The sequence below is a fragment of the Gymnoscopelus microlampas genome (assembly GCF_963454915.1).
Source record: "Gymnoscopelus microlampas genome assembly, chromosome: 8".
NCBI lineage: Eukaryota > Metazoa > Chordata > Actinopteri > Myctophiformes > Myctophidae > Gymnoscopelus > Gymnoscopelus microlampas.
The window spans coordinates 48,305,672-48,319,099 of NC_139945.1; the positions used below are offsets into that span (position 1 = coordinate 48,305,672).

Here is a 13,428-nt window from a genome sequence, read left to right on the forward strand (position 1 = left end):
ACAAACACAATATTCTGCTCTCATAATGTTTAATGAGACAATTCGATGCTGTAGCCTACAGTAGTTTCTCTTTTTTAGTTACGATCGCAAAAAAAATGCATTATGGAAAAATGATGTGGGGATACAATTACACTACAGTACAGCCCAAAATGTAGAAAACTGTAAAATGTAAAACATTTATTTGAGTGTGCAAAGAAGAAATCTTGCAGATATGCATTGTATATAAAAAAACAACAACAACAATTAAACACCCAATGATGTTTGAAAGTCTAAAACCCTCTGAAGTCATGAATGCCTTGAATGGGCGTTTGGATTTGTCTCAAAGAACATGAAGTCAATGAGGAAACAGGCTCCCAGCATCAGAGCCTTCATCTTCACATCCAAGTCCATGGGAAATTTAATTCCAAAGTTGTCTGCATCCGTGTAACCCTCCTGCATGAAGCCCCCCCACTGCTTACTGATCTGTCCCACCACGGCTGACTCGTCCAGGGACAACAATTCAAAGACGATGTCAGACATGCATCTACAGTCACAAAACGGACCCTTTATCTTAAGCTGGGGCTCCTTCCTCTCGTTCAGGAGGGTAAACTTGGGCACGAGGGGGTGCCAGTTCTGCACCACATAGCCTATGGGGACAGCGGGAGGAATCTGGACTTCTAGCACTTGCAGGCAGCAGGGGAAACAGCAAGCACTACACCGCAGAGGGCGTTCCAGTCTCAAGACTTCATGCCCCAGGTTGTCCTGGACGTGAATGGTGAAGGCGCGACCTGGGCCACACTGCAGGCCGCAGAGGTCATTTTCCTCTGTGGCCATAAACACCTGCTGGCCAACGTTGTTCTTCACTGTGTAGACGTTGTTCATCTCCCAGCCCATGATCACTTCAGCCATACTCACTTTCTGATGAACCAGCAGCTGGTCAGTCTGGGTGAGATACTCCAGTCCTGGAGGGCAGCCCAGGGGTCTGTCAGGGGCTGGCATCATTGGCGGAGGCTGAGCAGACATGTAACCCGGAGGAATTGGTGCTCCAGGGGTTATCATCGTAGCAGGCTGAGAGGCAAAGAAGTCTGGAGGAGGAAGTGGCTCTCCAGGGGTCATCATCATAGCAGGCTGAGAGACTAAGAAGTCTGGAGGAGGAAATGGCTCTCCAGAGGGTACGTAGCCTGGGGGCACTGGTGCTCCTGGGTTCATTTGTGTTGGGTTCACTGTATTGTGATCAGGAGGCATCCCAATAGAGTACACTGGCATCTGAGGTACGGGGCCACTTCCATCATAACCCTGGTGTGCCATGACAGTAGATACTTGTGAAAGTCACTGAAAAAAATATAATATAATGATAATGCGATAAGATTATATAATTGTGTTTAAGAAAATGTTAACTGGATACTGCAATACTGGATACCACCCATGTCAGTCCATGTGTTAGCTGTGTATAATTAGTCATGATCATGTCGACATTTTCTTTTAGCCTATAACATTCGCCTATAACATTCTAAAGGAAAACCCAACCCTATGGCTCTAGTTTACTCCTAAGTTAAAAGCAAACATAAATGATGAACAAAAAGACCCCATGAATGCCTACCTGTTATTTTCATATGAAGATTCTCCTGAATTCTTAAAGCGTGGCTGTAGGCACATAGGTAAGTAAATGACACAGCACTGAAATACATCCCATCAGGTGAAGGAGATGACTGTGTGTGTGCGTGTGTGTGTGTGTGTGTGTGAGCCTGAGCCAAGGGGGTGCGAGCTCACACTGCCTAGCAACCGTTACAGCTCTGAAAGCAGAGTCGGGTTACCTAATTGGGAGAAATGAATTATCGAAGATTATCAATGAGCAGCCAACAATGAAATTAGATCTTTTTTTTTTTTATCTAAAAGTACACATTAAAACGCACCACCATTGAGTGAAATATGCCACCACCCATCACCACCCATCCAATCCATCTTGGTTATCATTATGAGTAGGTCTAGTAGGCTAATAGATTTGGCACTTTGAGCTTAAGTAAAATGACCACAATACTATAGAAATACTCAGTTACAAATAAAAGTCCGGTATTCAAAATTTACTTGAGTAAAAGTACAAAAGTATTCACATTAAAATGTACTTAAGTACTGAAAGTAAAAGTACTCATTATGCAGAATGTCCCATTTCACAAGTTTCCAAATGTATACTTTGGTTATTTGAAAATAGCCGATCTACAAGCTCACAACACATCACAAATAACCAAAGTATACATAGGGCTGAAGTGGTTAATGTATGTTTTGTCTACAAAGTAACTAAAGTTTTCAAATAATTGTAGTGGAGTAAAAAGTACAATATTTGCCTCTGAGATGTAGTGGAGTAGAAGTAAAAGATTGAAAATTGGAAACACTCCAGTAAAGTAAAACTTGTAAAAGGTGCACTTAAGTAGGCATACAGTACTTCAGTAAATGTACTTAGTTACTTTACACCACGTTATTTAAACTACTGACTACCCCACTCACATTTTCGTGATTACCCATTGCACTTATCCATTACCCATCCATTGTATTATTCATTGCACAAGCCACATGATGTCACCAACCCTTCTTTCTTATCTTACATTTGATCTCATCTCATTGAATTATTTCATATATCTATATTTTCAACTTTCTTAATTTTTTTGCACTCTTTACTATTGACGAAAGTTCGTAGTATTTCATTCCTAGTAATAATAATGACTGCAACTGCATGCTGACAGCAGTGGTGCATTTTAATAGACTGAAAACGTTAGCTGTCAGCAGTGTTGGCAGATTGTGTGAGAGAAATAAGCAACCAGGTCTAGAAGAACAAGCCCAAAAGAAGCAACTAGGCCACATGAGCACTTTAAACCTATATGCACCGGCTATTTCAAAATAGCAGATCTACAAGCTCACAATGCCTGCATCAAACTCTTGAAATAAAATGTGGAATATTTTGAATATTTCCCAAGACATTTATGAAAATATTTGAGAACTACTGGTTTAAAAAAGAATTACACAAATTGGAAGCTAGCCTAAATAAGCAAGTACACGTTAGAAACAAGCCCCCCCAAAAAGACAACTACCAATATTTACAAGCAACGTTACAGAAAAAAAAGCCCAACGTCGCTTATAATAAGCCTACATGGCAACGCTGGCTGTCAGCCTGCACTTACTTGAATTGGCCACCAGGAGTCGTCGTCGTGAAGCTGTGTTTAATGAAGTGGCGTAATACAGCGCAGGGAATGGGATCAGCCCATAGGATCAGCCAGCTAAGCTAACGTCAGCTAACAGTGTTGCCAGGTCTGCTTGTTATAAGCGACTTTGGGCTTGTTTTTCTGTAAAGTTGCTTGTAAATATTGGTACAAATCAAGGACCCCCATTCAAGTGAAGGACCCCCATTTGAAAATATTTTATGCCAGGGACCCCCATAACAAGATTTGTGTTGTTAAAATGTTTCAAAAATATTCAACATTTTTCAAAAAAATATTGAAGTTTTTTTTTATTGTTGAAAATAGCAGATCTACAAGCTCGCCTATTTTCAAACAGCCAATGTATATGTTTAAAGTGCCATATAGTCGCTTCTTTTGGGCTTGTTTTCATAGACCTGGTTGCTTGTTTCTCTCGCAAAAGCTGGCAACACTGTCAGCTAATCACACAGTGCAGCTGCTTCCATTAGACGCTGCGCTGCTCTGTTGTGTGAGTGTGTGTGTATGTATGTGTGTGTGAGAGAGAGAGAAAGAGAGAGAGAGAGCTGCACCCATCATCAAACACCCACCAGAGGTGCCCATCATCATCAATACCGGAAAAGGGCAAGTATACTCCCTACATTTATAAACATGTTGCCTGGCAGAGGAAACATTTAGTTAGAGTACAGCTATGAGGGGCGAAACAGTATCGGGTTCTTTACACTGGATGGTTTCCCATAAGATCCAAAGAAGTGCTGCTCCTGGATTTCATACGTTACAACCAGTGTTGCCATGTCCGCGTATTATACGCGATTTTGGGCTTGTCTTTCTGTAAAGTCGCTTGTAAATATTGGTAGTGTGCTGGTTATTGCGGGTTTTTTAGGCTTGTTTCTAAAGTGTACTTGCGTATTATTTGGGGCTTGTTTCCTAATGCTGTTTAAACCAGTGGTTCTCAAATATGTGCATGTCAAGGAGGAAAGGACCCCCGCCCAAATGAATGCCAGGGACCCCCATACAAGATTTGTGTTGTTAAAATGTTTCAAAACAATATTCCACATTTTCTTAAAGATATTTGATTAAACTAGCAGATCTACAAGCTCTGGGACGCGCTGTGAGCTTGTAGATCGGCTAGTGACTAGGCCCTATAGTTGCTTCTTTTGGGCTCGTTTTCATAGACCTCGTTGCTTATTTCTCTCGCAAAATCTGGCAACGATGACAACAACGTACAGATGAGGGCAAAGAACCAATGCCTTTCCATTGAGCCAAGGCTAGCTAGTTAGCTGCTGGGTTGCTACATTTGAGGTTTCAGCCAATGTATCAATGAAACGTTGTTGGCCAACGCTACGTGCTGCTTGTGCCCGTACCGCAGAAACGTGGGGGTGTTTTGGGGGGGTCCAATTGCACACTGTTTACATCAGTAACGCTAGCAAGGTGGTGGCTAGAAGGCTAAAAGCTACATCTAACTGGGCTAACGTTCCATCCATCCAGAGCTGTCATGCTTTGTGTCTCCCTGGAGTCTGAAGTCTGGACCCTCCCAAAGGCAGGGGTCTCCCAAGTGTTTTCATGTCACAGATCCACTAAGGCACTGTTTCCCAAACACTGGGTCGGGACCCATTTGTGGGTCGTGGACATATTTGTATGGGTCACAAGTAAATATCCCATCATTTAATTTTAGTTTACTATGTTTTTTCCCCCCAATAAAATCCCCCAAAATTCACACATTTTCATAAATTAAAAGCAAATTCAATGATTTTTCAAAATAAATAAATGAATCTGCTATTTTCACTAGCTTGGGTCCTTGGGAGACATCAAATTTCTCTTTTGGGTCTCAAGCTAAAAAAGTTTTTGAACCAGAATCAGTCCACTAAGGCGTTCATCTGCCCCTGGACCACCATTTCAAATGATACTGTTTGCTGACATGAGATGTTTTGGTGTACATGGAATAGTCTAAAAATGTTATCATTGTACATGAGAAATAGATGGGGGTGATATTGATGTTGAAGCATAATCACCACCATCTATTTCTAACATTAATGGTGTGCATGCAGTGCATGATAGCAACTTCCTTATGCACAGCCCAGCTTTGTGTTTGGTGTTGTTGTTGCCACCTTGTTTAGGATACAGGATAGGTTGCACTAGGGACATCTGGGCACCTCGATGCAATTTTTAAAAACTATTTGTAGCAAATGTAGACTGTATTTGTAGAAATATTGTCGAATGTTTAAGCATGTTCTAATCATGTATACTTAACTTTACTTAAAAACATTTTCAAATATAGATTTTTTTTACATTTTGTATTTCTTTTTTTCTAAATTTAGAGGAGCCAATTATTTTTACCCCCCTTTTCTCCCCACTTTAGTCGTTATGCCAATTAATTCCCCACACACATTTCTGTGTTGTCACTGCTATTGTATCCTGCTGACTCACCTGCCAGTGAGGAGCCCCCACCAGGAGAACCGTAGGGCCTTCGTTCTACTCCTCCCAACCAACACTCTCCGCTCACAGGTGCCGCCCCAGCCCGTAGGAGTACGTGCAATGACCAATAACACCCTCCCCGCCCGGCTTCCCTCCCCTGAACACGGGTCAATTGTGTTCGCGTAGACGGTGCACCACGGTGGATTCGAATCTACAACCTCCATGGTGGTGGGCAGGAACTTTACCACTGCGCCACCCGAGCCCAATTATTTTTTACATTTTGGACAAAATAGGCAATTTTACATCGAGGTGCCCAGATGTCCCTAGTGCCCACCTATCCTGTTATCCTTGTTTAGTATCAACAACGAACCACATAATACATTGTCCATTTATTGCCTATTATTGAGTTGTCACTTCTCAATCTCTATTATTGGTACTGTGGTTATTAAAGTGATACTTTCTTTGTTAAAGTAAGTGTTAAATAGCTCTATATTATGATGATAATAATTGTGTTTGTTCAGTAACAGGGATCTCCCTGCCTCTCCAGTTTTGTAATAAACAGAAAATACCTTTTCAGTTCGGGATACCTATTTTTGTCCAGTCAGGAGAGAGAACCTGTATAGGATACAGGATAAACAACTGAAATTGGAAGTGATAACACAAAGAAACGAACAGAAAATATTGGAACTGGAACACTATAAAAGCTCACGCTGATAAATGCGTAATCTTTCCTGATTGGATGAAGTGGCAACCCATCTGAAAATGTATTTTCTGTTTATTAGCAGTGGTTCTCAACCTGTGGGTCGGGGGTCCCCAAAGGATTTTGGGGGGTTCCCAGATGATTAGCTTAATGTGCAACAATGTTTTTTTTACTGAAGAGTAAACAAACCAACGTACAGTATACGTGTATACAGGGTATCTGCACATTTCTAAAGTGACTTTTAAGACCTCTTCAATACCAAATTATCAAATATTACGTAAGAAAGAGGCAAACATTGTGAAAATAGCCGATCTACAAGCTCACAACGCCTTGTGAGCTTGTAGATTGGCTATTTTCACAATATTTATCAGTGGAACAGAGTCAAACTAAATGTAATGCTTACAATTCCAATTGCTTGTCAGGGTGGGCGGTCCCCAGTTCAAATATGATTATTTTGGGGGGTCACAGCCTGAAAAGGTTAAGAACCATTGTATTAATGTAGAGCTAGATGGACAGGGAGACCCCTGTCATTGAGCAAAACACTCTATAGAGTACAATGATTACTATCAGAAGAACATGAGAACAAAGAACCTTTTATTTTAACCAAAAAACATAATTTACTCTACCTTTTAATGCAACGTGTGTGTGTGTGTGTGTGTGTGTGTGTGTGTGTGTGTGTGTGTGTGTGTGTGTGTGTGTGTGTGTGTGTGTGTGTGTGTGTGTGTGTGTGTGTGTGTGTGTGTGTGTGTGTTGCCTGAAAATACATGGCATACAGTAAAGAAGGGCAGATCATACAAACACAAATGACTGTCAAACGACAAACAACTTCACTGCAAACACTTCCAGTAGTGGATTAATCCATGGAAAGAGAAGTTAGAGAAAAATACAGTAGTTATTATATTCTAATTTTATGGGCCAATTAAGGAAATGGAATCCCAGTGAAAAAATAAATGAAGAAATATAAAGGAAAGATACCACAAAACCCAATATTAATTATGAATTGATCGTCTATATAGAAACAATGAAAAAAGTATTTAATAAAATGAAGGAAAATTGTAACTATGGTGAGCAATGCATACAACACAGAAACATAAACAACCAGCTACTCGCTGTCCCTCCAATAGTAATTGCTTCAGTGCTTTTGTATACTGGCCAACTGAACTAAAATGTTGCTGATGGGCTGGCCCTATAAGACAGGCCTCCGTCAAATACCGTGTCATTGTGGTGGTTGCTATCAACGCAAGGTTGGCAACAAAATGCCAGGTTTCTTTTTAAATTAAAAGTTTCCAGCACAAGCCAACACAAAACAACAACAATTTCCCTTATGAGGCAGAGGCACCAGATCACAGTCACCATTGCACAACATAGATACATGAATACACTCCCATCTTACAACCCACATCCCACCCACTTTCACAGTATTACATACTATTTTATTATGTGTTTTGGTGACAGCTTGACAGATGTGTAACATAGACCATGCTAGACCATGTTTTAATACAATTGGACAAAAACATTATATTGAAAACAACCAAACAAATAACAACAACAACTAAAATGCTGTTTGTGAATGTTATGAAGTATCTTTTAATACTCTGTGCTGCTGGAGCTAAGTGAGCCTCATAGGTTAGCCTTACTCTTTACTGATCGATCTCCATCTCAGTGATTTGGGTACAAAGTGTGCCCTCATATGAAAGACCCAGACCTCTGCGATAGATGTTGGCTGTCATTTTTGTGACCATGAAGTTGGTTGTTTGGGATTCCATTGTACTCTACCCTGTGGAGAGAGGGGTCTGAGTAGCTCTTGTCTGTCTCTGTGGCATATAAGCGGCTAATGCAAACCAGATTCAGGGATGTGTATCTGCTTGCCTGCCTCTCTTGGCCTGTGGCAGGAGCCATCTCCCCTTGATTTTTGAGGGTTTGGAAACGTGCATCTCAAATTTGAGCCAGGAATGTGTTTTCTATTCGCCAAACTCCTTTTGATGGGCCTCTGTGGCTGTGATGTGGAATGATTTTTGCCATGTTCACTTAGCAGTTCTTGGTAGGGCATACTAATGGACTGTAAAAGTGTTTTGAGGCCCTGAGTGATGTTTGGTCCTTAGTCTACTACAGAGGTTGGATGTGTACAATATGCAGCAGAAAATATGTAGTTATTTAATAATATATGTTGTAATATGTTCAAGATGGAGAGATTTAGGAAGCAAAGACTCTAATCATGAGGTGTTTGTGAGTCCATTTATGAGGCTTTGGTACTTCATTTATGTGTACTTAAAATGACTATTTCCCAACAGTTTTTTCCAACTGCAACAAAGCAATCCCTTAATCTGATTCTGTTGTCTTTAAAATGATGAAACATTGAAGCAGTACAATTTCTTTCAGATCTGGAGATTAATGTCAGCTGCTTTCTCTCTCTCTTAAACTTTCCACAGGGGATTTGAGCTGGTGGCATCGTCAAGTCCCCGTCAAGACATTCCCTAAAGGACTGGATCAACAAACTGGACCCTTACCTTTGCATGGAAATATTTTATTCATCTGAGGGAACAGGAGCCACATCGGTGGACCACACTGCATCAAGTGCTGCAACATGTTCAACCTGATGAAAAAAGACAAGGATCGGGATGGGGGTAAGAAGGAAAAGAAAGACAAGAAAGAGAGGATGTCTGCGGCGGAGATGCGCAGTCTGGAGGAGATGAGTATGCGCCGTGGCTTCTTCAATCTGAAGAGGGAGGCCAAGAGGGAGTCCAAGAACAAGCTGGAAATCTCCAATCCCATCCCCATCAAAGTGGCCACCGGCCATGAGCTCAGCCTCACCGACATCGAGTCTGACGGCCTGAGCAACCGTAGCAGCATGGTGCTGGATGACCAGCTGAGCGCTGCCAGCTCCACCGACGACCTGAAGGGCGAGGGTGGCGGGGAGCAGGACGGCCGTCGGAGCTCTGTGCGTGATCGCGTGGCTCACTTTGGCTCGCTGGCCAAGTCCAATTCCGCACAGGTCGGTCAGATGATGAAGCGCTTCTCCTTTTCCCAGAGGAGCAAAGAGGAGAGCCCGTCAGAGGGCTCCACACCCTCGGGCCAGAACTCGGCCGCTCCCTCCCCACAGGTGGAGACCAAAGTCTTTGACCCGGAGAGGAAGCACAGTCTCAAGCAGCAGTCTGGAGCGCCCCCGGCCAAGAAAGTCTGCATCCCTCAAGTGGTGGACAAGATGTTCCCTGCAGACCTGCAGCTGCCGGCCGTTGTCCCTCCAACTGCGCCAGAAACGCGCGAGCTGGAACTCCAGCGACGCAACACTGGCGATTTCGGATTCTCTTTGCGGCGTACCACCATGCTGGACCGCGGTGTAGATGGAGGAGTTTACAGGCGTGTGGTACACTTCGCCGAGCCTGGTGCTGGTACCAAGGACCTGGCATTGGGGCTCGTGCCAGGTGACCGGCTAGTGGAGATAAACGGGCGCAACGTCGAGAACAAGACCCGGGACGAGATAGTGGAGATGATCCGCCAGTCAGGAGACACAGTTCGGCTTAAGGTGCAGCCCATCCTGGAGCTTAGTGAGCTGAGCCGTTGCTGGCTGAGGAACACCGAGGGTCTACGCAGGGAAGCTAGAGATGTAAGTTCCCTTTCACCCCTTCATACTAACCGTTTAACCAAACCAACTCTGTTGGTGGGTGGGTGAAAGAAAGCATTGTGTACTTTCAGATTTCTCTTTTGAAGGTGTGACTTGATTTCTCAAATGTATGCATCTGTGGTGGTGTTCATTGACTGTGAGTGACGAAGTCAGAACCGTCTAACCACAGTCGATTCACTGCTTATCCAAACGTGCCTTCCCTCCAAAGCCTTGCTGCAGGTTCGAATCCTCATGCCTTCCGGTCCCTCTAACAGTCTTCCATTGTTTCCTTACAGGATTTCATTGTAGCCAAGTGCTACTATGTGAGAAATGTAACTGGAAGGAGGATGTTTATTATAATGGAAACACGGTGATGTCATAGCTTCTCTCAAGGGTTTCTAGAAGTTTTGCATGTCTGTGTTTGTCTCTCTCGGTCCCTCATATACTGTAATGTTTTCTTTGCTCCCGTGCTCTCCTGAATTCAAGTGGCATAGCCAACCTTTCTCTACCACCTCTCAGTACCAAGAGGAAGTTGTTGGAGCTTATCTTGTATTTTATGCACCCCGTCTCTCTACTCGTATCAGATAAGAGGTTGCCATGCTGCTGTGATGGACACACACATTTGAGTGTGTTGTCAAATCAATGAGTGTTTGTGTGTGTTGACTGTGTTCTCATAATTGTGTGTATGTGTTGTGTAAGCAGCAAGTTTCCATTCACTGTTTAGGCTAAGATGAAGTTAGTGTTTATAATCATTACATCTCTGCTGATCTTTGCTTTGCTCCACCCCCTTGCATTACATTAGTTAGCTGTAAGTAAAAGTTAATACATTCTGGAGAGTTGTGTTTTATGCATCGTTTGTTCATCATTAAGGGAACATAACAACCCTAGATGTTGCATTACCCATTTGCTGCAACTTGCAGTATTGTATTGTTGAAAGATAAAATGCATGTCAGGGAACAGTTCACGTGTGTGCTACAGTGTGTGGAGTTCTTGGAATATGGCACACTGTCTTCTCTTTATTCTATGCTGGAAGTGCCACTGATTTGCAAGCAGCTGTTATAGCTACTGAATGCTAATGCCTTGTGCTGCTCCGTCTAATGATATATTCTGTGTTTATTGCACACATTGATGACCAGCATATCACTGCAGCAGTCAGCCTCTGCTAAGTGCCTGTTCTCTATTCTCTTGTGCATTACTGTTATGACAAAGACAACATTGAGATCATCACTATATTTTTCCTCTAACATCTAGGCTATGTACAGTAGAGGTGTTAGGGGAGCTGATGGTGTTATACTGACTGCTACTGTTGCAGTCAGCATCAGAGAGCAAAGAGCATAATATTGAAATTTGAAATCTGACAGACAGACATTGTTAATATGGATGAATGTTTTCATGTTTGCCGTTCTCTGTCCTAACAGACAGCCCTCTGCATACATGTAGCCATGTTACCTAGAGCAGATTTTTTTAAGGTTCATCATCAGGTTTACATAAGACTTTGATGTCCAATATCTGAATTTCTTGTTGGCTGTTTTACTCCCATATTTATTTAGACATTTTTGGAGCAAGAATAGGTGAACTGTGTCTGGAGGTGGGAAGGGATGTTTGAATAAATGTCAGCTGGCTTTGAAAAGCCACAATAATACAGGGATCAGGAAATAATACAGTACTGTATGTTCTCTGTGGCATGGAAGCACCCCCACACACACTTTGTTTTCACATTTTTTCCCACATTCTTGAATATTCTGTTTTATTCTATTTTGGGACTGACCAATAAACAAAGGAGGCTTTGCAGTGCAGCGTGAAGTTTGCAACAACCCCCTTTGTACCTTTTCTGGCTAGGAGCCTCATTGTGGTGCAGGACTGCTGCCTGCCCCACATGCATCAGTGCCACACTATAACCTCTGATACCGGCGGCCACCTGGGAACATGGTGGATGGAACTTCATGGTGCATTAGGATCCTGTGCTTTCTTTTACAGCACTCCCTGTCTTGTCCTCATCTTGTCCTTGTCTTGTCCCACCTGAACAAAAATCACAAACACAAACCTGAAGGCCATATTCATGGTGCAGAAGTGTTAAGAATTCTGGATGGATGGCCTACATGTTGAGTTGCCCTATCTACCTCCAGCTTTCTCTCGTACTAGCCTCCTTCCGTAGGACAGTGAAGCGCCGTGTGAGGAAAGTGATCTCACTGACGTAGATTAACTTAACTAATTCAGCATTATCATCACTTGCCAGTTACAGTAGCGCAATCATGATGTAATAAGCGGGCCAGGCCTGCTCTGTCTCCCAGTGGGAATGGCTGGTGAATTCAGAGTGCCTATATTTGTTTGCCTCCATCCATTGGCTCCAGTTCAAGGGCCCTTGTGACACGGCATAATGAAAGACCCCCCCCCCCCTTCCCGCCACCGCAATTGAATTCATCTGCTGAGGAAAGGAGGGAGTGACTGTGCCTAGCCCACATGTTATACTGTTCTCTATGGTAGATGAAGCGAGTGAGTCTTGAGCACTCACTCTGGAGTGGGTTGTTTCTCTGAAAAATCCCTGCTTGAGTCACATTGGATAAGAACGTTTTTATTTCTGTCTCGTAAAGAGCAGCAGTAACATTTTCCATCATCCAAGCAGGAAGTGCATACTGGGGGAGGGCAGTGTAAAATGAGCATCAGGTCACTTAGGATACACACGGACGGAACAGAAGAGAGTTGACCTATCAAGTTCATTTGCCTGACTCTGTGTGCAGCTGATTTGTGTGTCTATTAAGCAGCAGGCTTGTCCCTGCCTCTTTTGTCTGCTTAAACAAATGTCAACAGCTTGACTGCCCGTTTAAATAAAGGAGAGCCAACAGAAAGAGACATATTTCAATCCTGACAATGGGCTGCAACACAGAAACTCGCATGACTCTGTCAGGAGGCCTTCTTTGCAATGACTGTGGCACAGCTGTCCACTTTTCTGCATGTTCTGTGCCTGTAACGACTCCCTAAATCAACCATTAGACTGTTTCGTTTGTGCCATTTGTGTAACTTCACCCACCATTGAGTGTACACGCACACACCACAATGTTTGAATGATGCTATGGGGTTGTAGGAAGTGGAACCACCACTCTCTCTACAAATGTGTGACTCAAGTATGGAAATGCCACTTCAAGAGCCAAAATAATTCAAGCAGAAAACACATTTTAATTAGAAACACAAAATTAACTGATTCTGGTCGGAATTTAAGGGTTGGAATTTGGGAACATTTGATTGACTTGTTTACGTGATGTCAAATAGTGAAATGGAAACAGTCATAATTGTGGTATTACAAGTGTGGTTTTATAGTTTTCAATTAATGGATAGTCATACTTTATGTTGGGAGACTGTTGTGTAACTGGGAAGGACTCTCTGGTTTTCTCACGCCAGTGTTGCTTAGATTAGAAGCCGTCACCCAGGCGAAGAAAGCAAACTGATAATGTCGGTTTGTGTAGTCTAGTCTGGGTTAATTGCCTTTCTTTTGAAGAAAAGGCAATTAAAATGAAAGCTTTTTACAATATAGGCCTGATGCATGCATTGAA

General features: G+C 42.8%; 2 protein-coding genes across 5 annotated transcripts in view; one reads left to right on the forward strand and one right to left on the reverse strand.

Moving 5' to 3' along the window:
* Window positions 1-285: 285 nt before the first annotated feature.
* On the reverse strand, window positions 286-981 carry LOC311050616 (phospholipid scramblase 1; the record flags this gene model as incomplete). Its single annotated transcript, XM_084064702.1, has 1 exon — window positions 286-981. One exon carries the CDS (start codon window positions 979-981, stop codon window positions 286-288), a length of 696 nt encoding a protein of 231 aa, XP_083920828.1.
* Window positions 982-8,713: 7,732 nt separating this feature from the next.
* myo18ab (myosin XVIIIA b) overlaps window positions 8,714-13,428 on the forward strand; it is a 149,984-nt gene continuing 145,269 nt past the window's right edge. For all 4 annotated transcript variants that reach the window (XM_084065291.1, XM_084065298.1, XM_084065299.1 and 1 more), the window contains exon 1: window positions 8,714-9,883. In XM_084065291.1, the coding sequence (XP_083921417.1) occupies window positions 8,864-9,883 (1,020 nt within the window). In that variant the 5' untranslated portion in view covers window positions 8,714-8,863. The remainder of the gene's footprint in view (window positions 9,884-13,428) is intronic.